Raw genomic sequence first — 22,783 nt, 5'->3', positions numbered from 1 at the left:
AAACTCTTGGTGGTTATCTGTTTGCTAGCTGGTGAATCCAGAGTGTATCACTGCACCTATCACCTTTTCTTTGCATTTTTTTCCAATTTTGGGATGCTCCTGTCTAAAAGGTGCTAACTAGGGGAGGGTGCCTACACAAAGAAAATCATTTCACCCCTAATGCAGTTCTGAGCTTCTGCATGGGTCTATTCAAACAAAAGCTGAGTGTCTGTTATTTCTGCAAGCAATATTTCTCCTCTCACTATAAAACTACAAAGAAATAGGAAGAAAATAATATATGAACTTGTGAAGGATGTGAATTTCTTCTGAAACAGTTTGACACAGGCACATCCCAACTAGGAAAGCTCCATGTATTTTAACCAGCTAGAGGTCTACTTCAGAACCTACAGGCAGTCCCTATAAATAGTTTAAGATTTATGAGATGGAGGTCTTGCTTCTGCTAAAATGTCTGGGTTACCAGATATTGAGCTGAAGTGTTAGAACAAATGGTGAGAAACCTCTACTGTCTTCAAGGAGTGACTGGGTCAGTAAGAGTTGTACCAAAACATAGCATGCAAGGTCTGCACCGTGGACCGCATTCTGTGTCTAACGCCCTTGCTGACTCTTGTTTCCACACTGCTTCAGTCCCTTCTTTGCATTAAGATCCATAGCCCACTCACCAAAGACCATTTGAGTACCTAGGTTACACAAATGGCTGGACACAATTATCATGGGTGGGAAATGCCCATCTAGATCATCACTTCTTCAAGCAGTTGCAGGATTTGCCATTGAGAACTTTCCCTCTGGAGGCACAAGTGAAGTGCGCCCCTTTGCTTCTGCCCCATTAATTCCTTGTAAATTAATCAGTTCTCTTGGGCAGGGAAATGTATGTCACCTCAGAGGAGACCTGCTGGAAAGAAAATGCCATGCATGTTCTTCTACCCTGTCTGGAGAAGTTGCAATTACATGTGTTGCTTCTCCACCATTTCACTCAAGGAATTACTCTCATTCCAGGAAAGCCTGGAAAGGAGCTGGCTGCATTTACTGCAGGGGCAAATTGGCACTAAAATCACAATCTGCTCCCCCTTGCACTGTGCAGAAAATAAACCAAGGCCCCTGTTAGCATCTTTGGGGCTGGCAGCCACTCATCTAGGAGGATCCCTCTTCAGAGGACCCCAGGGATCCCAGAGGGTGTCAGGCAGGAGGCAGGGAACTCGCCAGGCAGGCTCCACCATCCTCTCATTAGGCAGCACTCCTCTCAGGATAATGTGGCGAGGGCTTCAAATGAGAGCTGCAATTTTAGGCCATGGAAAAAATTCCTCCCAAATACCCTGTGTTCCTGCCATCATTCAGCCCCACAGCAAAGTGCATTGGAGGCAGTGGCTGGCAATAAACAACCATTCATCCACCCTGGCTCAGTTGCCCAAGGCTCTGCCTTACCTTGACCTTCCTCCCTTCTTCTTTCCCTCCCAGAAAATGGTTTCACCTCAATAATATCTCTTCCTGCATCACTTTTGAGTCCCTGCCTCCCACTTAGCTCTACGACCCGAGTTAGAACCAGTTTCCTGTGCTTGTCATATCTCTTCCACCTTCATCTTCCTCTCACTCTCTCAGTCCATGCTGGGCTCCTTCATTTACCACTTCCAACAGCCACAAAGAGTCCTGCACAAACTCCAAATCTAAACAACCCTCCCTCCCTGCTGAGGAGCTGTGCAGGGGTGGTCCTGCTTGGTGCCAGGGCTCCAGCACACAAGGGGATTTCAGCTGGATGCAATGGGAGGTCGCAGGAGGGACATGCTGACTTGCAATGCATCATGCCCAGTCCCAGAGCCATGACTCCTTGCGTTCCTGCTTGCACAGGCAGTGCTGCCCCTTAGCTTTCTAATTAAAATGCAAATTATTCTAAAGTGAATATTCAGTTCAGAGTTTTTGAAAATGTTTCTAGGAAAGCAGCCCCAGCAAAGCAGAGCAGGAAGTGAAGCATTCTTGTGTTAGTGATGCCCGTGTGCAAACCTAAACCCCCCAAATTGGAGGATTTTCAGAAGTTTAGGCAAGCCAAAAGATAACGATGGCTTTGGCATCGCAAAGATGCTCTTGGCATGCATGAGGGCAAGATGATCTTGCATGGAGTCACGTGCAGGTGACTGAGACCCAGGAGCCAGCATGACTCCCAACACATCCCAAACACATGGTCTTCTTGTTCCCTCCTCACGTGCATGTCCTGTGACAGAGAACAAACATACCTATTTTGATGAAATTTTCCAAATATTTGTTTCAAACACCAGTCCAATGAAACAGCCCATCATATGTGCAAAAGACGCAACCCAGGGGATTCAGTTTCAGCTCTTACACTGATTCAGCACCAGCCGCTGCTGAGTAAGTCCCTTAGCATCTTTGGTCGTCGCTGTCTGCATTTGTCAAACAGATACAAGGACACATTTTTTGGCTGCCTTGCAAAGCTGCAGAGAGGACAAATTCATTAGTATTCATAGAAGCCCTTTGATTATCTGCAGGCTAAACAATTATGAGGCAAAACAAAGGTAGTGATCACAAATAATATGGCAAAGAGTAAATACCAGAAGACACGTATAGCTAAAAAGTATGGGTTTGGGTTAGTAAACAGGGATGTTCAAATGGTCAATGGCTGTCTCACTTCCAGGAGGAAGGTGTCTAGGACTATAAAAGGTCTCCTGGCCCAGCTCACTTCATTCGCTCATCTTCTCTTCCCTTCACCTCTCCTCACTCTTCAGCAGGGTAAGTGAGAGCATCTAAATCTTCCTTCTTTTTCACAGAAGAAAAATGTTATGTATATCTTATAACAGTATCCAAATATAACCGGGTAACTGGACTGGGACTTAGACTGAAGTTGGGCTTTTATGAACTGTGTACTAGGAATTATGGGGATGAGCTAGAAGCGTTAAAGTATGGAGAGGCTATAGGAGTATTAGCAGGGCCATACAGAGCAAGGGGACGGAGAACATTCCAGAAGGGCCCAGACTGAGGACTATGTGCACTGCACTGTGTGATTCTTGCTAAGACATTAGGGATGCCTTGGTATGAGTAGGTGGACATCTACATTACAGGAAAAAGACAGAGAGAAGAGTTACAAGCAAGATTTACTACAAAGAAGATAGCACTCCGTTTGAGCTCCTTGAATCTCCAAATTTAGCATAAACAGAGCTTTAAATTATTTCTGTATTTCCAAATATCCTGCTCCCAGTCACAGACAGACTCTCTCCGTTTCTTCCAGCTTTGCCTACACTACTACCAACAACATGCCCAACGGAGGCTGTGGATGCTGCGGTGGAAATAACACCACCGTGTGCTGCTACAGCAGCCCAAAGTGCTGCAAGACACCAATCTGCTGCCCACCCATGCAGTGCTGCCAACCCACCACCTACTGCATGCCCATGCAGACCTGCTGCTACACCATGAGCAATAACGGAGGCTGCTGCGGCGGCTGCTGTGGCAACTAAGCCCACATGGCAAAGGGCAGGCAGGGCTGCACTGCTTGCTGCTTCCCTCCTGGCTCATTTGGTGTTGGATATGGATATGGATACCGCCCTGAACGCTCTTCCTCCTTTGCTTAGAGACTGTAGATCATCTCTTCTCTTTGTCTGCCTGTAATCACCAAATGCTTGTAATGTGCTTTGAAGTTGCTACTCACTGATCAGTGTGATTTTCCTTTGTAAGCACTAGCCCTACTGTTAATTTTCCTCTTGGTGTGTGGGATGTTTAATGCTGTTGATGTATTGTACTCCCTTTTCTTGATTTAATCTCCAATTAGTCATGAAAGACAATAAAATTTTTAAGTTATGACACTGCAAACTTCTGGTATATGTTGATTCATTTATCTTTGTCTTTTAAACTATAGCTCTGGTCTGAGACTTTTTTTGCATTTGCTTAGTTTCTGAATATAATGAATTTTTCAACTATTTGTCATGCTACTGATGACAGCACGCCAGTACATGCGGTAAACTTCTTGGGTTAGTCCCTCATCTGGGGAAAAATAGTGCTTGCTAGTGTCAATACATTATCTAAGCTACAGGAGTATCCTCTTGGCCATGCATTTTCATGCTATCTTTCCCCTGCTTATGACTTTGAAGATACACAGTCTGTGATCGAAGCATGTGTATGGTCCTAAAGCCAGAGCTAAAGATTTTCTGATAGCTATCTTTTTTTTTTTTTAAGAGCTATCTTTTCTGATAATGGAAATCTTTCCAGTGAATTTGGTGAACTTTAAAGCAGGCTTCTTAAAAGGCTTGATATCTTGTCAATAAGATTAAATACACCAGCAAGCATGGTCTGCATGGTGCAGGGAGGGAGGGAGTTATTGAAAGATGTGGAGACATAAGTCTAGCCTGAAGGATTCAGAAATACTATCTAATTTCATCTGGAATTCTATTAAAATGTGGCAAATTTTAAGAGATGAGATTCAGAAATGAAATATTTGCACTTTGTGATTTGTAAAACCCTCAGGAAGGGAATTGACTCCAAAACATCTCTTCTAACATGAAAAAATCCCAAAACAGCATAATGTTGGGACTGTGGTAATGAGTTATAAATTTAAAATCCTTGTTGGCCCTTAACAGATACCAAGGTATTTTCTGTCCTTACATGCAAGTCCCATGGCTTCCTGCAAGGCAATTACATTTTTCCTGTAGCTAAAGAATAAATTATCTCAGTGGCAGCAAAGTCATCAAGTCCAAGCACGCACCCTGGAATCACACCCCTGAATTCTGCACATGCTTTTCCCAGTGATTCAAACCCAAATGCATCTCTTACAGAGGCTCTACTGTAGAGTGAGCACACGGAAATACCTTTTGCACTGAGAGCCTCAGGGCTGCTGTGAGAGATACTTTGCTGGTACTTAAAAAATATCTTGACCATCCACAGAAATGCAAAGTGGAGCAGCTTACATCGAAAATGAGTCAAAGCAGAAATGTCAGAAGGGTGGATATGGTGCTTGAAAAAGCCTGAAATTGTTAGTTCATGAGGTTAGCACTCCTCTGTGGTGTCCTTGTTCCAGATATGCAGCACATAAAAGGGCTTTTGGTGTTGTACCCACTCACTTGACCGAGGTGCTCCTCACTTGGAAGGGAATTAATTCATTTAAATAGGGGAATATACATCCCATCCACAGCCTGACATAGTCTGCCCCTGTGCCCTGGTGTCCATATGGATCCTGTATGCAGAACTTACATCTTCCAGTCGTCCATACTACATCTGCCATTCATCATGGTCCAGATGTCACCCTTGATTCCCTCGCCATTTCTCTGGCTGTCTGGTTTCTCTGCACTCTGGAAGGTGATGAGCATCATGTGCAGATATCACAGACCTTCTCTGACAAACCAGGTCCAACCTGCAGCCCAATCTGCAAAGCCAGCTGGAAAACCTCCCGTATTTTCTCACAGAAAATTTCAACTTTCCACTAACAAATCAAAAGCCGAAGATTTTTCAGATGGAAGCTTATGAAAGAAGAAATAAACCCCTATTGGTAGATAACATTTTCAGTGTCAGAAGTTGGGTTGGCTTGGCAGAAATTGCAGTTTTTAAAGAACTAATTGTACTCTCTGCACTTTTTCAGATGCCTTCTGCAACTTCAGTGCTAGGGTACTCCATGAAGAAAGGTCATCATATCAGGACAACCTTGTTAATTAAAACCTGATGTCTGTTTTTACAGAACAGGAGCATTACAATATAAGTTTCAAATGATGTTTTTTCTGAATCTTGCTAATCCAGAATTCAGAATTTTTTATACATAATGAACAAAAGTCCACTTGGAGTCCAGCTTTACAAAATAAAATCACAGTTTCACAAAGTTACCATAGTAAAAAGAGGTTTTCCCACTTCTAATTATATTCAAGTAGAAATGATAACTGAGTGTAGACCCTGTTCCATCACAGGGCACTTCCAGCTGCAGACAACGGTACCATAGCATGAAGTGTGGAGCGGGGCATGAAGAGGCAGTAAAATCATCTTATCTCTGCTGAGTGTCAGGCTGGATTTCCAGCTATGGGTAAAACACCTAGAAAGCAGTCTGGGGAAAAACTCCAGCTCCATGGAGCACTCCACAAACATAACAATTCCTGGTTTAGAGTTGGTCAGGGTGGTGTTAAGCTGAAATAGAGTTGAAAAATCAATCGCTTCTTCTTAAAAACAGAATTCCACTGGTTTTCCAATTTTTCCTTTTTAAAAAAAAAAAAATTGTTTTTTATTTTGTCAGAAAGCTTACTTGTTTTCAGTGATAGATTTTTCTCTGTTTTCTTTCAGTCTCATGAAAAAACATTGCCATTTGCATACCTCTGCACCAACACCCTGTTTCAAGACAAGAGCTATTGTGCACCAGGACATGGGACTGGAGACCAGGACTCCTGGGCCCTTTTGTGGTTTTCCCACTGCCACAAGAGACTCCTTTTGGGCACATTACTCAGCATCACAGTATTCCAGGTATCCTTATCCCAGGATCCCATCTGACTAACATTAGGTAACAGCATATTTGAACATGACCGATGGGAGAACTAGTTAGATAATCGCCACTGCATATGCAAAGAGCTAAGCTGACATTACATCAAGGGAGATGCTAATTGCAGCTGATTAATCCAATAGCAAGTGCCAGAAAAAATATACACACAGAAGTGGCACTCACTGCTCAGCTATTAATTCCCATGGCATGCCTCATTTCCAAAAGAGCTCGGTCACATATAAAAGCTTTTGGCCCCAGCCCTGTCCTCAGGACTCAGACTCTCTGCTCAGCCCATCTGTCACCAGTCACAGGGTGAGTTAGATTCTCTCAGCTGTCTTGGATTCCTCACTTTTTTCATAGAAACAGCAAAAAAAAAGTTGGTTGGTTTTTTTTTCTTTTTCCCAGACTATTTATCCCCGAGGGCTTGGCCATCTCTGCCACAGGATGCACTACTGTAAAGGCAACAGCGACCAGGACTTGTACCATGACAGCTCAGCCTGTGGCGAGAAGGGCTGGATGTGGCACAGTTCCACAGGGTGCTGCCACAAAAGCCCCATGGGTGCCACAGACCTGCCCCCTTGCCATGACGCCAGCAGCCTCAGCCATGACATTGAAGGGTCCTGCCAGAGCGAGCCGCAAGGCTGCCAGCCCATGGAGCCATGCCCACCCTGGAGGTGCTGCCCGCCACAGCAAAGCTGCAATTTTGGCAAGCCCCGGCGACGGGTGGAGGTGAGCCATGTACAGCCCGTCTGCCCCCCACCTGTGAAAATCCATCACCGGCCACTGCAGCAGTACCGCCCACCCCTGCACTGCAAGGAGCCAGGTTGCTGCGGCAAGCCCCGGAGGCGCGTGGACCAGTGTCCTGTGGAGGATGCCTGTCCCCCCATAATACTGCATCCCCGGCCACTGCAGCATCGCTGCCCCTGCATCCCGCACTGCCACCCACCTGTCCAGCACTGCTGCCCAACTGCTGCGCCCCTGCTGCTGCATCCCAGCCAGCACCAGCAAAAGCAGGTCCCTCTCCTGCCACCCTGCCTGCAGAAGAAATGAGCACAGGGCCAGCGAGGCACTGGGACGGATCCCCCTCAGCATGGGGGATGCTTCGCCGCTCACCCAAACCGCTGATGGTCCCACCTCCGCTTTCGGCACAATGCGATACAGCTGTGGCTGATGGCTTGCTGCTGCTCTTTGCACACTGGATTCAGGGTCCGCAGTCCCCTGTTTGACCCCAGCACCGACACTTTAAATTCCCAGAGTCCCCCCCTGTCAGGGAGCAGGCTTTAATCATCCAAACCCCACTTTGTTCTTCCTCAGAGTAGAGCAGCCATTTCTCCCCTCTTCTGAGAAGGTGAGCAGCCTGGGGATGGGGAAACGGAATGGGAAGAGCCTGAACAAGGATGGGGAAATAGCCTGCCATGGATCCACCTTCTCCCATGGGTTCAGTGGATGGATTTCAAGGTTGTTTGAAAACAGAGACAGGACTGTACTGGGAAAAAAGTACACACTGTGACTGCAGGAGCATCAAGGACTCCCGCAATTTTATTTTCTCCCTGTATATTCAAGAATAAAGTTGAAAAAATTTAGTTGACACTTGGTTCCTTTTTTTTTACCCCCAAAAATATTACCAACATTACAATGAGGAGATGTTAAAAGTCATTAAAATTCTCACAAGGAAACTTGTAAATTTAAAATCAAAATCAGAGTTCACACATGAGGATTTCAGCTCTGTCTGTAGCAGTTTCACCAGGCTGAACTCCATCTGTGGGCTGTAAAATCCTCTCCACTGTGATTACCCATCAGAGGACCAATGGAGGGACTTCACTATGGTCCATCAGCAAGTGATCTAGGTACAAACAGTTTGCTCCATAATGTGTGCCATCACCTTCATTAGCGAGATCGTAACACTGCATGAGGAGGCCATCCATCATATAAATGTTAATCATGATAATAAGCCCATGCCCTGGCACGTGAGGTGTGTCTGTGCATGCCAGGAATGCCTTTTCACTTCGCACAGCTCTCCACTGCCCAGCTTTTGCAGGCACACAGGTAATGTGCTGTTTCTCTCACACTTTGCCAGAAAAGCCTTCCACTAGGTGCATTAAAATATATATTGGTTTTTTTCTTTGTATTGCCTAAGCATAGCTCCAGTGTGTTCTCACAGCCACTAGCAATCACCAAAGAAAAAAAGAAATTCATTCTTGTTTTCTTAACGCAGCAAATCACAATTTATTTTTCTCATGTCTAATTTTAACCAAATGAAAAAACACTTACATATGAACTTTAACTTCAGAAATCCCTTATTTTATTAGCTATTTTCTTCCCAACCTCTTCTCACTGAAGCTAGTTCCCAGGCACCATCCCAGTGCAGTGCCTGAAGGGGTGACTCAGAGCCCACAGACCAAGGGCCAGCTTAGCCATCACACCAGCGCTTCCAGGTCAGCTTTGGTCCATCTTTTCTTCCAAGCTGCTTTTTGCCAGCCACCCCAGCCCTCCCATCCCAGTTAGTCCATCCTAGCTGCAGGACCATTCCTCCAGCCTGCCCACATCCCATCCTCCAGCAATTTCAGCCGCTCACCCCAGTTCAGTGCCACCTGTAAATTTGCCAAGTCCACCCTATTATCCAGGGCATTAATGACAATGTTAAACAGCACCAGTATCAGCCAGTTTTTCACCCGCCATGTAGTTTACCCATCCAGTCCATACCTCCACCAGCTTAACTACAAGGCTGCTGTGGGAGACTGTGCCAAAAGACTTGAAAGTTGAGGCAGCAGCATCCATCGCACTCCATCGCAGAGCCAACCTTTTCATCACCAAAACCCATCAGCGTGCTTTGCTTTTGGTGACTCTGAGCTGGCTCTTCCCAATCACCTGTTTGTCCTTGAGGCACCTGGAAATGCTCCTCATCGGTAGCAGAAGGGGAAGGCCAGGACATTAGCACTGTGCACATCACAGCTCCTGACTCACAGGCCACCCATCAGCCTCCACTCAGTGCCTCAGTCCTCTGGAGATGGTGCATAAATACGTTATTACCTGCTTCACGTAGCCGATGTGTGGCTTAAACGAAGCGAGTCCTTTATGTGCTCCACTTAGTAACTACATTATAATTACAAGATGCTTATCAGGAATCATGAGTCAAGCAGAACATGCCAAGCGCTGGGAACAGCATCCAAATGGAGGAGATGGTTTGTCAATAAATAATTTAGTCCTCGTTCCTGCAGCGTGTTTCATTTACAAGGGGAAGACTTGGAACCATATAAAAGGCCTCCGTCCCTTTGCCTCTCACAATCTGCTTCCCTGGTCAGCATCTGCCTTCCCTTGTGAATTGGGTAAGACACATCCCAGAGCAGCTGGGTTCATTTTTGGATGGGTATCTGGGTTCAGGACATCACAGACCTGGCACGCTTGCACTGTCCTTCAGACCATGTTCTACACACAAGGGCTAGAGGACAATAGGCTAAGCCAGGAAAGAAGCTATTGGGGGACTTGGGTACGGGATTTACAGCAATGCCACTATATGCTGCAGTGCCTTATGGTTGCTTCTGTTCTTGGAGGGAAAAAAAACCAAGGGTAAGGTCAGAAAGGGGGTTTGGACATAATCTGACCAGTACCAGGGCAACTGCAAGAATTTCTTTTAGATCAAGGCTTTCACGATAAGTAAGGTTGACCTGTGCATGGCTTACTAAAGCAGCTTTATGGGAAATTAAATGGAAAAAGGAGAGATGGAAATGCAAGCCTATCTGGCCGTGTGTTTTTCAGGTTTTTCTCTACAACTCAAACATGATATACTCTTCTGGAAGAGAATCATACTTCAACTTGAACTCAACCTGGTATGATCCCTCGGGGTCCTGGCTGGACACCCGGCGCACACCCTTCCGCTATGGCTACAACACCTGCTCCTCGGGGTGCGACGGTGAAGGCGTTGAAGGCATGAGAGGGCACAACTACCGTCATTATGGCTATCGGCAGCCAGTCTGCTCTGAGAGATGCCATGGCTATTCTGCAGCTGATTCGTGCCAGGGAGGCAGGGGCTCAAGCTGTGTCAGGAGGCCCACGTACAGCTGTGGGTCATCAGGGGGATGCCACAGCTATGGGAGGTCAGTCTGCTCTGAGAGATGCCGCGAGTCCTCGGGTTCATGTTACAGAGGTGGTTCAAGCTGTGTCAGGAGACCCACATACAGCTATGGGTCATCAGGGGGATGCCACAGCTATGGGAGGTCAGTCTGCTCCGAGACGTGCCATGGATCAGGATATCAGGGGGGGAAGCCATACTACAGCAAGCCAACGCAGTCCATCCCACAGTGCTGCCCAGTGCAGACACGTCCCTCTCCGGTGCAGCAAGGCTGCATGCCCGTGGCAAAGTGCATCCCAAGCCAGCAGCAAAAGCAGGTCTGCAAAGTGCCAGCCCAGAAGATAAAGTAAAGGAAATGAGGAGTGGGAATGAATGGGAGAAACTTCTCACTCTTGCAACCTTGCCCTGATGGACAGCGTGTCCCGTGTTGCTCACAGATCTCCACTTTTTCTATCATTTTGCTTGTAACGTGCTTTGAAGATGTAACCCACTGTCTCTGTTAAGTGCTATTCACTTCCTTATTTCACAGTAGACATGGAGGCAATAAAAAATTATGGTTCATAACCCCCTTGCATCAGTGTTTTCCACTTCACCCCTTTGAATTGCTTCGGTTCCTTTTTGTGGCCAAAGCTGGAGTTTGCAGCTCCCCATTCACCCTCACGTCAAGGCTCCTGGTTGATTCAACCTGGTGTATTTTTATTCCTACTCCAGGCAACTTCCTTGTTGAGAAGTAACTAACAGTTTTCATAACGGACTCTTTATGCAACCCAGCAATTAAATCCTAAGAGACTAATTTAAAAAAAAAACCCACACATTTCATCAGAAAGGTAAAAATGAGAGGGTCTGCTTGGCACATCATTTCATTCACTGACGAGGCAACAGGTACAGTTTGACTCGCGTCATAAGCCTCCAGAAAAAAACCTGGGGAAAAAGTCAGGAAGAGGATTCAGGAACAGGAATGGCACAGCTAGTGTAGAGCAAGAGGGGATGCCGAAGCTGGTGGAAGAGAAATGCTCTGGTCCATGGTCCATTAGACCATCAGAGACCACAAGCGTGACAGATTTTGTCTCAACCCAAAGGAGGAAGCTCCTGCAGGACCTACATGTCTTCAGCAGCTGATACTCAGTGACGCTTGGTGCCATTCTGATGGCTGAGAGATGTTGGGAAAGACCAGGAAGGTGTGAGACCTCTCAGAGCTGAAGACTTTGACTGAGGGAGAAATGGGGATCATCTGGCCAGCAATATATGTCAAATGGAAATTAGAAATGGGTTTGTAGACATCAGGGGGGACTTGCCGGGACCCACTCTCTCTAACAGGGCAAAAGGCCCCAAACTCCTTGTAAGATATGGCCTGGTAGGGTTAGAAGAGGAATTACCTGGGAGGATTGTTGCAGCAAAGCAGGGATCCAGAGTCAGTGACTCACAACATCATGTTCCCAGTGGCTCCTCGCACCTCCCCCACCCCAGACAAGAGCCTCCATCGTCTCCATCTCCCCGTGCGCTGCCTGGCCCAACCTGCAGGACGTGACACATCGCAGAATCAGCCACTTCACAATGTTAATGGTGGAGATTTCTCCTGCAGCATGATCTGGATAAGGAAAAGAAGTAAAAAAAGGCGCAGGGTGCACTGTCCTGGGATGGAGGTTTTATAGGAGGACACATGGGGGCTACTGACATGCTCTGCCCTGACACTGCAGCAAGCCTTCCTTGTCAACCTCTTCCTCGCTCATATGCAGAGGCTGATGCCAATGCACGTTGCAGAGCACACAGTCCCCACCCCAAGCACAGCTCAGTGGGGTGGCCCAGACCTGGGGCAGCCCAAATGCCTACCCCATGGGCAGCGCAGTGGACTGCAATGGCTCAGCTACCCCAGTGCATGCAATGCCACTTGTGCAAACCTCAGGGACCTCTGTGGAAAGAAAAGTGCCAGCAAAGGCATCCAAAACCACTTTCAAATCCCTTTTGGAGCTTGCCGAGCTGGGAAGAGAGGGCTGGAGGAGATCTCAGGAGGGCAGCTCCTGCTTCCCACACCCCAGGGCAGGAGTTGTTCTGCTTAAGCTATTTTGATATAGATTTGTCTAACCTCTGTTGAGAGGGATTTCACACGAGCAATCCCTGTCTGAAAGAGAAGAGAGATCTTCTTTGTGTTTAAATCACCTCTCAGGGATTTGGGGTTTTGAACTTGTATCTGGGGTATCCCCCAGATCTTTCTAAGATGTCTTTTTTTTTCTGTGCTTCATTTATCTCCTTCGTAAATAGAAAACCAATAACTGACATATGGAAGAATCAAAGAATCATGACCACATATAAGTCACCAAAAAAAACATGATCCAAACTGGGGAACAAACCATCTCCTGAGACTTGTATTAGGACAACTGCAAAGGCAATTCCTTCCATAAAACCAATAAATTACCCAAAGGAAAAAACTGCCATCCACTCAGAATAGGATCAAGGGATGCAGGGAAGCCTCTCCCAAAGACTAGGAGCTTTGCAGGATACATGTGGGGCTCAGAGACCAGCTGTAGGGTCAGTACAGTCTTGTCTTGTACATGGCTCCAAGTCTCTGACGCACATGAGCATCCTCCCCACCAGGCCATGCTCAGGTGGATGTCTCTGTCACCGAGAGAAACGATAAACAGGTTTGCCAACATCCACGTGATCTGGGGTGTAATTAGTGAATTGTGAAAAATAGTTTCACAAGAATTTTCGTTCTTCTGTTGTTTGTGAAATATCCCCAGATACATTCTAATCTCCTCATGTATCAATTCATTCAAGTGATTCAGCTCCATTGGTTAGCAATGAATCTCCTCGACTATTTTATTTTAATTTGATCTGTGCTATTATTAATATTACAGTGGCCTCTAGAGTCCTGGATGAGATCAGGCCTGGTGCGCTCTGTGGGCAGAAGGACACTTTTCTCCCCAAAGCAGTGTTACATCAATGGAGACGTGGATCCCGATGCCCTCCCCAATGTACCTGGGAGGATGGAGGCACAGAAAGAGGAAAGAGCTCAAAGAGTCACAACACTTTCCTCCCTACTTTTTTCTCCAGTCAAAGTGTAATAAAGGTAACCAACAGCAGATATTTGGAACAAGTATCATGGGAATGAGACACTGTTGGAGACCTCTTGTCCTTCCAAGCCTCCTGCCTGGATGCTCTCTGTCTCCTACAGGGTTTTAAATTCCTTCTGTTTGGGTTAAAATCCTCTCTTTGAGCAAAGAAAGGACTGACTTGAAATATTGCAACACTCCTTTTAGTGCTTCTTTGCTGTTTTACTCAGAAATAGGTTTCTCTGCTACTCCCTGGCCATACCCCACCACCTGTTTGCCCACTTCTGTTTTTCCAACCAGACACGGCTAGCAGGAGTTTGCTTTGAAGTCTCGCATTGCCATGTCCCACCTCTAAATCCCAAACCCAAACTTCAGTGACAGCTTTAGAGCCCAGAGGTAACTCAATGCCTTTTGTAACCCACCAGGGTTGGGTGCCATTGCCCCAGCGGAGGTGAATGGCCAGTGCTGGCACCTGGGGCTTGGCAGAGGATGCTCACACTCCTTGTTTTCAGGGCACCCCCCACATAGACCAGCCCCAGGCTCTGTGCTCACCTTCTGCCACCCCATCATGTGCTCATACCTGCATCCTTAATTCCCTTTGTCTCCTTCGCCCACTCACAGCCTAGATTTTTTTTTCCCAAGCTGCCCAAATGCACTCATTTCTCCTACATGACATCCTGGCTTTATTTGTTCTCTTTGCTCTCTTTCAAGCCCCTTTATTTTCTGGATTCCTTTGCAAACCAGTCCACCAGCCCACCCCATTATCCTACCTTCCCATCTGCTAATATTTTTGCATTGCCGCCTTGGGCTCACGGCTGCTTTGCATTAGGCACAAGAAGCAGGTAAATGCTTTATCAAAGGCAGCAAGACCATCCAGAAACCTCCCCATCACTGCACGTGAACCACACCAGGTGTGGTGGGCAATTAACATTTTTATGGAGTAACGAGAGGAATGGTGATCCCAAAGGCGGGATATTGATCTGCTCATAATACCATGAGTCAAAACAGCAGTGTAAAAACTCTCCAATTAGCAAAGTGCTCAGGGTGGTGAACAATCAAGTCCCTCCAGTGGGAGCTCATCTTGTTTCCGGAGGAAAAATACTGGGTGCCCTATAAAAGATCTCGCACCTCATTTCTCCTTATTGTCTCAGCTTTACTTCTTCTCTCGAATTCTTGCTGAACAGGGTAAGTCCAGCTTGATCAAACTTTTGTACTTTTAATGGTCACCAGCTTTGTCCTGATCCTGAGGTCTTGACCACTTCTCTTACACATCTCATCTCTGTGACTATCTCTGGTCACAGTTGCTCAGTACTTCTGCCTAGGTTGTCTTCTTCACACGTGTCTATACATAAATAATAGAAAACAACCAGGAAAACTTAAAACTTATTGGTTCAGATGACTGAGTACAGGACTTTTCAGGTCTAGCTCTGGACTCTGCCTGGCCACCACTTCTCACTAATCACTAAGTGCTTTAACTTCTATCTTATAAATTTGCTAAACATAGAAGAGAAAAGAAAGACTTGCTCAAAGGAAGATAGCACAGAGTCCTCTGTACAGGTCAGGGACCACTACGGGCAGACATGCATTGCTAATTTTTCTCTGTTCTTCAGGAACCTGTCTTATAATGAGAATTTATTCTTGATATATAATCCCATCTAAACAGACAACTGTTACTGCTACATGACAGGCATCACAGTGTCTCTTGCCTTTGCACCCACTCAGAGATGATAGTCTTTCCAGCAGGTCTGCAAAGATGTGCTCCAGCCAGGACAAAGACCAGTGCCACCAGCAAGAACAATCCTCATGCCACGGCAGTGAAGGATGTCATGGGAGCAGTGGTGGATCTGGTTGCCACAGGAGCAGCGGTGGATCCATATGCCACAGAAGCAGTGGTGGATCTGGATGCCATGGGAGCAGTGAGGGATCCTGCCATGGAAAGCCACAGCAGCAGATTTATCAAGTATCCTCAAAAATGAAGTGATCAGAATATTATCCACATGTTATACACATGTATGTCCTTGATCTTGTGCTGAGTTCAGAAAGCTTTGCATGTCTCCTTTCATTCTTCAAAGAAAATGTCTCCTCTCCCTCCCCTGGTGAGTCCTGTACCTCTGATGAACTTATCTGTGGGTGCTAAAATAAACTGTCTACGTTCATGCTGGCACGGTTTTCTCTGTATCAGTGTGTGACTATATATGAGCCACTACAATTCAGTGTTTGTGAGAGTTTTGTGTTCATGATTTTTCTTTCACCTTGTGTTTCATATCACAAGACACCTTGTGCTTGCTTAATAGCCCTGAAGTTACCCTGCCCAGACACAGGCGATAGAGGTAAGCACTGCCACACTCTCCCCTATGGACTCCAAAGCAAAAGAGAAAGAAAAAAGATTTTTAAATGCTGACATTTTAGGAGGCCATCTCAGGCCTCTGCAGTGCAGGCAGCTCCCCTCCATGCCGCCTCCCCACAGAGCTGCAGACCCAAAACCCCCTACCAAGACTCCACACGCTGCATTGCACAAGCTCTCAGGGCCAGCTATGGGCACAACTGTGGGGCAGAAAAGGTCCGATAGGCAAAGGCACCTATGATGGGGCAGAAACCCCTTCTTTTTCCATCTGGCCCCAAGGTGCCATCCTTGGGGCAGGTATCTCCACATGTTTGTGACAAACCCCCCAGCAAGCCTTTCTAGAAACCCTCCGCCCAGCACCTCAAAAGCCCTGGGTCGAGACAGGGACGTTGCAAGATGCTAGCATTACACAATGAACTGAAAAATTTCTTCTTGGCTTGTAATTAAAACAAATTGTGTAATTTATTGGTCTGCTATTGTCATTCATGAAATGGATGTTGCCCTGATAAGATTATTGTCGAGTGTGTCATGATGATCAGAAATATCTGGCATTGCTGAAAAGGGTGCAGACAGCAGCTAATTCCCTAAACAGGCTGCCTGCTTTCGGTGTAGGAATCATTTGAAAAGGCTGGTTGTGTGAGGCTGGCATGTGCCTTAAGCTTCCATTGCAAACCCCATTTTCAAGCCATGTTGAAGTGTACAGCCACAAAATCTGTAAGTGCCCAGGACTGCTGGCTGGGTGCTGCTGATCTGTAACAAACTCAGAACAATTAAAACATGAGGAACTGAATACAGCACAATGTTGAGAGCCAAAAATTACTTTGAGTCTTTTTTTTCACAGAGAGTATTTACCATATTTCTTCTGATGACAGAACAAAACCCAGTTAAACAGAAGCGATCAAACCTGGGTACAGTTTGCCCTGACACTGTTATAGTTCATAATAGCAATTAAGCAATACAAAAGAAGCATTTAGGTTGCGCACCTGATTCATTAACCTTGCCCTGTCCACCTGCATTTCAAAAAAATCCTCCATATTTCAGTAACGGCAAATGTGTCAGATGTTTTTCGGGTTGCAGGAACCGCTCAGGAGTTGCAGTGCCTTATCGAAGGTTTGGACACCTGCGTTCAAACGAGGAGCTCACAAGAGGCTGAGAGGCATCTCAGCAGCTTGTTTAGTTTTCCAGCCGCTTCCCGAAGGATGCCAGGTCTCTCAAACAGCAACATAAATGTGGGATGGGGCTAAGCCTCCATCTCACTGTGGCCAGCATCTGGGAATAGCACAAAAACTTAATCAACATGGAGAAAGAAAAATAAAAGGCAGGAGAGGTGGACCAAAAATACCAAATGCTCAAGCATGTCTGCGGGCAAGTGAAATATTTTTCAGCCAGTGTTTTCCAAGCACTTTTGCACTGACAAAATCATAGCAGTTCCCCATTTCAGCTAGCAATATTGATTTTAGTCTTTTATTTGCTGCCTGTTTAATTACCGAAATGTCTTCTGCAAGTAGTGGCAGAAAAGGACAAAACAAGATCCATGGTCCTAAGCACTTCTCAGCCTATGCAGCAAAGGTACAGGAAAGGTACAGGGAGTATCTCAAATTATTGCTTGCGATTAGCTCTCACTGCAAACGTGGTACCTGTCCTGGCCTGAAGGCTTGTGTGGGTCTGTGCACCTGTCCAAATAACACTCAGGTTTATTAGCCAATTATGAGCTAACTGGGGAGCTGGGAAAAGTGCTCCAAAAAGGATGTTCCTACAAGTTTGAAGTAAGTCCCCAGGGTCTGCCAGCTCCCCACAATGTGGCAGCCACCCCAGGCCTTCATGCGTCACCGAAGGCAGCACCCATGGGAGCCCTTCTCCTCCATGTCGCAGCACCAAAGCCACTCACAATCTGGAAAAAAACCACCAGTGCTGCTGCTCCAGCATTACTCACGGACTGAAAGTTAACCACATAATTATGTACCTCTCTAATCCTGGATCACTACCTAGAGCAGGTCTTCCCCCTTATAAAAATAAGAATCCCAAGAATCCCAACAGCTTTTGGTCCTTCTCACAACAGCAGGAAACTATTGACTAACAAAAACGTTTTATAGGGGGTGCCTTTTCTGTCTCTTCACCACTCCACCGCATTTCAGCTGGTTTCAAGAGAAATGAGCCAACAGTGGTACCAGTCAAATTGCTGCTAAGGAAGGGTTGTCTACCATGCCATTGGCATTATTGGTACTTATAGGCACATCTCTGGGTTTATGCGCATTTTCAGGACTAGAGCATCTCAAGACATTTTAAAAGGATGGTGTGATTTAGGTATATGACATAATTCCCCCCACCAAACGCAAAGTTTTCCCCAGCTGTGATCAACACCAAAAACAAATTGGCAAAGCTGTGGAAACCAGGGCCACCCACACTACTCCCCCATTGGAGCTAAGCACAGGTAGAGCTGGCAATTAAATATTTCTGCAGCACAGGAGAGATGACTGATAACAACAGGCAATACCCAGCCGGATGAGGTGAGTTACGCAAGCAACCTGAAGAGTGGGGAGTTAAAAAAAAAAAGCCATCGACAAATTAAACGAACAGGCAGACCTCTGAAATAGGGAGGTGCTTCATTTCCAGATGGGGTGCACAGAGAGGGTATAAAAGCGCTCCTGTCCTGGAAAGCCTCATTCCCTCCTTGCCCCTTTGCTGCACAAGCATCTCAGGTAAGAGCGACAATGCTGCGGGGCTTTGGGGCTCAGCGCAGCATTCGAAACTCTCTGGGACGCAGATGAGCTTGGAGAGGGCTGAGCCCCATGCCTTGTACTGGGTTGGGTCTTGCTCTGTGGGTGCTTGTGAGAAGGAAGGTGGGTTGAGGAGGGAGTGCAGGGGAAGCTGAAAGCAAGATGGCTCTGCTTTGGAAAGCCAGTTGTGGTCAGCCCGCCCAGCTGCTCTGGATGCTCCCAGTGTCTTTGGCTATGGATTTGGTGGGACAAGCCCACAGGTAGTATAAGAAGCTGGTGCAAGTTTTAAAGACGATTGAGGGATCTGTCTAAGACTGGATAAATGTACATCCAGATTTCTCTTCCCTGGAAGAGCAGAAGCAGGAAAGGAAAGCACCTAACAGCTCCTCTTTCCCCCAGGTCACCCTAAAACACGACGATGTGCTCTCGCCAGGACAAGGACCAGTGCCACAGGCAGGAGCACTACACCCTCCAGAGCAGCGGAGGCTGCCACGGGAGTGGTGGTGGCTGTCACAGCAGTGGTGGCGGTGGCTGTCACAGCTCCGGCGGCCGCCGGGGGTGGCCCAGCAGCAGCGGCCGCCGCTGCCACGGGAAGCCACAGGTCCAGTGCCAGCAGCAGCAGCAGCAGCAGGTCCACCAGCAGAAGCTGAAGTGATGGGGTGTCCCGCACACCCCAGCTCCAGCAGCAAAGGCCTCACATGGACTAGCTCCCTCCAGCCTCCCCAAAGCTTTGCAAGCCCCAGGAGCTGCCTGGCTGCAAACCCTCTCCTCTGCCCTCCAAGATCATCACTCCCTGGGGAAGGGGCATCCCTTGTGGTTCCCTGCTGCCTCCGCCGGATGCACCAGGCTGTGCTTTGCCCCCATGAGGGCCCATGAGACAATAAAGCATTAAGTTCCCAAGACCTCTCTTGTGTTGGCATTTCCTTAAACTCCTCATCCTTATTTTGCATGCACACTATAGGGGTGCAGCTGACTGTAGAGGAATATAGAGTCTATACAGTTACTAGCAGGTCATATATCTTAACCAGGGGAAGTCACCCCTGAGAAAGCACCCAGCCCTTCAGCACAAGTGCGCAAGGAGACCGTTTAGCATTGCATTTTAGGGAGAATGATATTGCTGCGTAAAACAGTGCAACTGAACTCAGCGAAGTCTTTACTTCTTATGTTTTCTGAAGCTTGTTGTGTATGTGCCGACGGCAGATGAACTCAACAGGTATCTGCCTCTATGAGCTGTACTAAGGGATGCAAAGTCAAGGGAAGAGAGTCTGGCAGAGAGAGAAGCCAAATCCATCTCACTGAGCAGGCAGGACCTGGCAGAGGTGCTGCTGGAACAAAGCAGGGAAGCAAGCAGGGAAGGGGTTTTGCAGCTGGGAACTGGGAGCACCCTCGCCCAGATGTGTTACAACCCTGTGCAAAGGCTGAGTGAGGGGAGCCAGGCAGTGCAACCATGCCCTGCTGCCAACCCCACTCATCCCAAGAAAACCCTAGAAGTGATTACTAGTTATATGTTTTGATGTTCCTTTCCTTTGCCCCTTAGGTTTTTGACTGTTTAAAGATTTTTTTTTTCCTGTAACCACAATAAAAAAGGACAGAGGCTTCTCTGCTTTTGTTTTGATGTGGTTTCTGCTTTTAACTGAAAGCTGAACTAACACATCTGAGAGACTAGGGACTGCAAGAAAAACACCAGCCATTATGAAACTTGATACACAGTTGTTTACACTGAAAATGCTCATATGTCCTTTCTCATTGAATAAATGAGATCATCACCTGAAAAGCAAATCAACATTAAACTCTCCTGTGCAGAACATCACCCCTGACCTGGGCAAAACACGACTGCTACTATCCTCCAGAAAAGACAAAAACAGATTGCACAAGACTCATGCACAGAAATGCATTTGTCCTTGAGACTGTAGTCACTGGTTATTATTTTGGGTGGTGGGAGGGATGCATATAGCAATAGCAAGAAGCCCCATTGATATTGAGCTCAGCCTGCACAGGAACCAGCCCCTTCTATGCATGCACACACTTGCTCCAACAGCCACATGGATTTTGCCTGGAGCACACACAGCTCTAAGTGGGTGTCTGCCCAGTTCCTCTGCTAATTACAATTGCAGCCACCGGTTTCTAGACGAAATTTTATGACAACAGTAGCAGTCAGCACCGTAAATGCCAGCTGCATTTAGTGCTGGGTGAGCTACAGGTCTGCAAGGCCAGAGGACAGCTTTGCAATCCTCTCTATTGCTGACCCCTCAGATAAGACAGACAGCCATTGACACCAGGTGGGAGGCTCATGATGGACAGTTCAAGTACCCAAAATTCCAGATGTCAGCAGCGTGAGCTGTTCATGCCCTGGGGACACCTACAACCCCAGGGGAGGTTTCATCCCGTTGTCACCACATCCCCTTCTGGTCAAGCTGGGCCACGTGCAGGACACAGGGACGCCGGGGCCAGCTCAACCCCCTGCCAATGGGTTTGAAGCCAGACAGGAGCCACCCAACAGCTTCCCAGAGAAGCAGGAAGGAGCTAATTTTCAGTGCTAGTAGCGGTGCTAAGCATAACGAAATAGCACTAGTTGACATGTGTCTTGGGAATGACATTGGCTTTCAGCTCAAACAGTCCAAGCCCCAGTGCTATCCCCTCCTCCCTCAGAGAGCTGCTAAAACATTTCTCTTTGGCAACAAGGTGGATCTTCAGTCTGTTTGCATGGCTCCCAATGTTATCTTCTATGTCTCAGACATTTTCTTGCCTTTATCATGTAAATAAGGAGCTGTGGCTTTTAGAGGTCAATATACTTTGCAGGGTGATGAAGTGCTGGGCAGCTTTTCAACCAGGACAGGGCTGTGCAGAAGGGCCGTCTCCAGAGCTCCGGCTTTGCTCCAGAAGATGGACCCAATGAAGCAGGCAGCACCAGATGGGTCTTTTAATTCCTCAGTCTTCATTTCCTGATCTTTGTCATTAAGAGTATGGAAATAGCTAGTCTTTGTCAACAAAGCACCCAGGGACCTTGCTCAGATTTATGTGAACACAGCAGGGCTTGCAAGGTTTTCAGCAGTCCCCAAGACTGTCTTCTGGCTGCTCAGGTGCCTTTTGGGGGGAATTCAACCCCTTTAGGTCAAGGAGAGGAACTCGAAAACCCCTGCTGAAGCCCAGGAGGACTTTTTCCTCGCCCCAGGCTGTCCCCATGGCCATGGCGGCTCTTTTGGACCGAGGATCTAAGGGAGAAGAGAGAGCAACTTTCCACTCCTTTTTACCTGGATTATTTCTGGCTTTATCTGGTGCTGGCTCAATAGACTCTGAGAGCAGAGTCTCGTGGGATGGGGCTATAATTATGCCTGGATTTAATTTAACAAAACAAATCCCAAACAGACAAGCCTTTGGAAACCCAGGCACCCACAGGTTTTTCTATTAAGGGCAGGTGAGGCTGGCAATTAGATACTTATGTGGCACAGGAAACAGATAAAAAAGAAATGATACCCATCACAAGTGAGTCAGGCAAGCAATGTAAACAGAGGGCGGTTTGATGGGGATTGGGTATTAAATTAATAGATTGCTATGACAGAGAGCTGTCTCATTTCCGGGGAAATGGATCTGAGATCTCTATAAAACTGCTCCTGTCCCAGGGATCTTCATTCCCTCCTCTTGTTTTCCTCTCAAGCTCAGGTAAGTCTGGCAGCATGGATGGATTTTCCTTCTTTGGGGACTCATTTCCCAGCAAGGGATGCAGAGCACAGGTTTAATGCAAACCCTGCTGTTGGGGTGCGGGGATGCTTGCAGGGTGGCGGGATGCATGGAGGGAGGCGAGGACCTGACTCGTGGCTGGGACAAGCCATGCTGCTACAGCCAGCTAATGAAATTCTCGCTCAGTGAATGCAGGGCACTGCACCAGACCTGGGGGGTCTTCCAGGATCCTGCACAGCAGTGCTGGGGGTGTGATTGCAAATGGGGCAGGCACAGGGGCCCCAGGATGAGGGTAGTGGGGCAGTCGGGGCGGTGGGACATGCAGCAGCCCCAGACAGCTCCATTTTCCCCCAGGTCACTCTGACATACAACTATGTGCTCCCGCCAGGACAAGGACCAGTGCCACAGGCAGGAGCGCTACACCCTCCAGAGCAGTGGTGGCTGCCACAGCTCCGGCGGCAGCGGCGGCTGTCACAGCTC

The 22,783-nt window shown here is 47.3% G+C and overlaps 5 protein-coding genes across 5 annotated transcripts in view; all 5 read left to right on the top strand.

Annotated features, from left to right (window-relative positions):
* The first annotated feature begins 3,254 nt into the window (after positions 1-3,254).
* Positions 3,255-3,455, top strand: LOC104830602 (keratin-associated protein 5-2). Its single transcript, XM_010565631.1, has one exon. The coding sequence runs from the start codon at positions 3,255-3,257 to the stop codon at positions 3,453-3,455; it is 201 nt and encodes a 66-aa protein (XP_010563933.1).
* Positions 3,456-7,000: 3,545 nt separating this feature from the next.
* LOC104830601 (small proline-rich protein 2B-like) lies at positions 7,001-7,495 on the top strand. Its single transcript, XM_010565630.1, has one exon. It carries the CDS (start codon positions 7,001-7,003, stop codon positions 7,493-7,495), a length of 495 nt encoding a protein of 164 aa, XP_010563932.1.
* Positions 7,496-10,222: 2,727 nt separating this feature from the next.
* Positions 10,223-10,864, top strand: LOC104830600. Its single transcript, XM_010565628.1, has one exon. It carries the CDS (start codon positions 10,223-10,225, stop codon positions 10,862-10,864), a length of 642 nt encoding a protein of 213 aa, XP_010563930.1.
* A 4,453-nt stretch (positions 10,865-15,317) lies between these two features.
* LOC104830569 (keratin-associated protein 17-1) lies at positions 15,318-15,545 on the top strand. Its single transcript, XM_010565594.1, has one exon. It carries the CDS (start codon positions 15,318-15,320, stop codon positions 15,543-15,545), a length of 228 nt encoding a protein of 75 aa, XP_010563896.1.
* A 7,131-nt stretch (positions 15,546-22,676) lies between these two features.
* The window catches only part of LOC104830568 (loricrin-like), a 342-nt gene continuing 235 nt past the window's right edge, over positions 22,677-22,783 (top strand). Inside the window, exon 1 of the mRNA XM_010565593.1 lies at positions 22,677-22,783. This exon is cut by the window's right edge and continues 235 nt beyond it. Within this exon, the coding sequence (XP_010563895.1) occupies positions 22,677-22,783 (107 nt within the window).

This window comes from Haliaeetus leucocephalus, unplaced genomic scaffold (assembly GCF_000737465.1).
Source record: "Haliaeetus leucocephalus isolate CR32 unplaced genomic scaffold, Haliaeetus_leucocephalus-4.0 Scaffold193, whole genome shotgun sequence".
Classification (NCBI taxonomy): Eukaryota; Metazoa; Chordata; class Aves; order Accipitriformes; family Accipitridae; genus Haliaeetus; species Haliaeetus leucocephalus.
The sequence above is the reverse complement of the archived record's forward strand: the minus strand, read 5'-3'. Positions and strand labels throughout refer to the sequence as shown.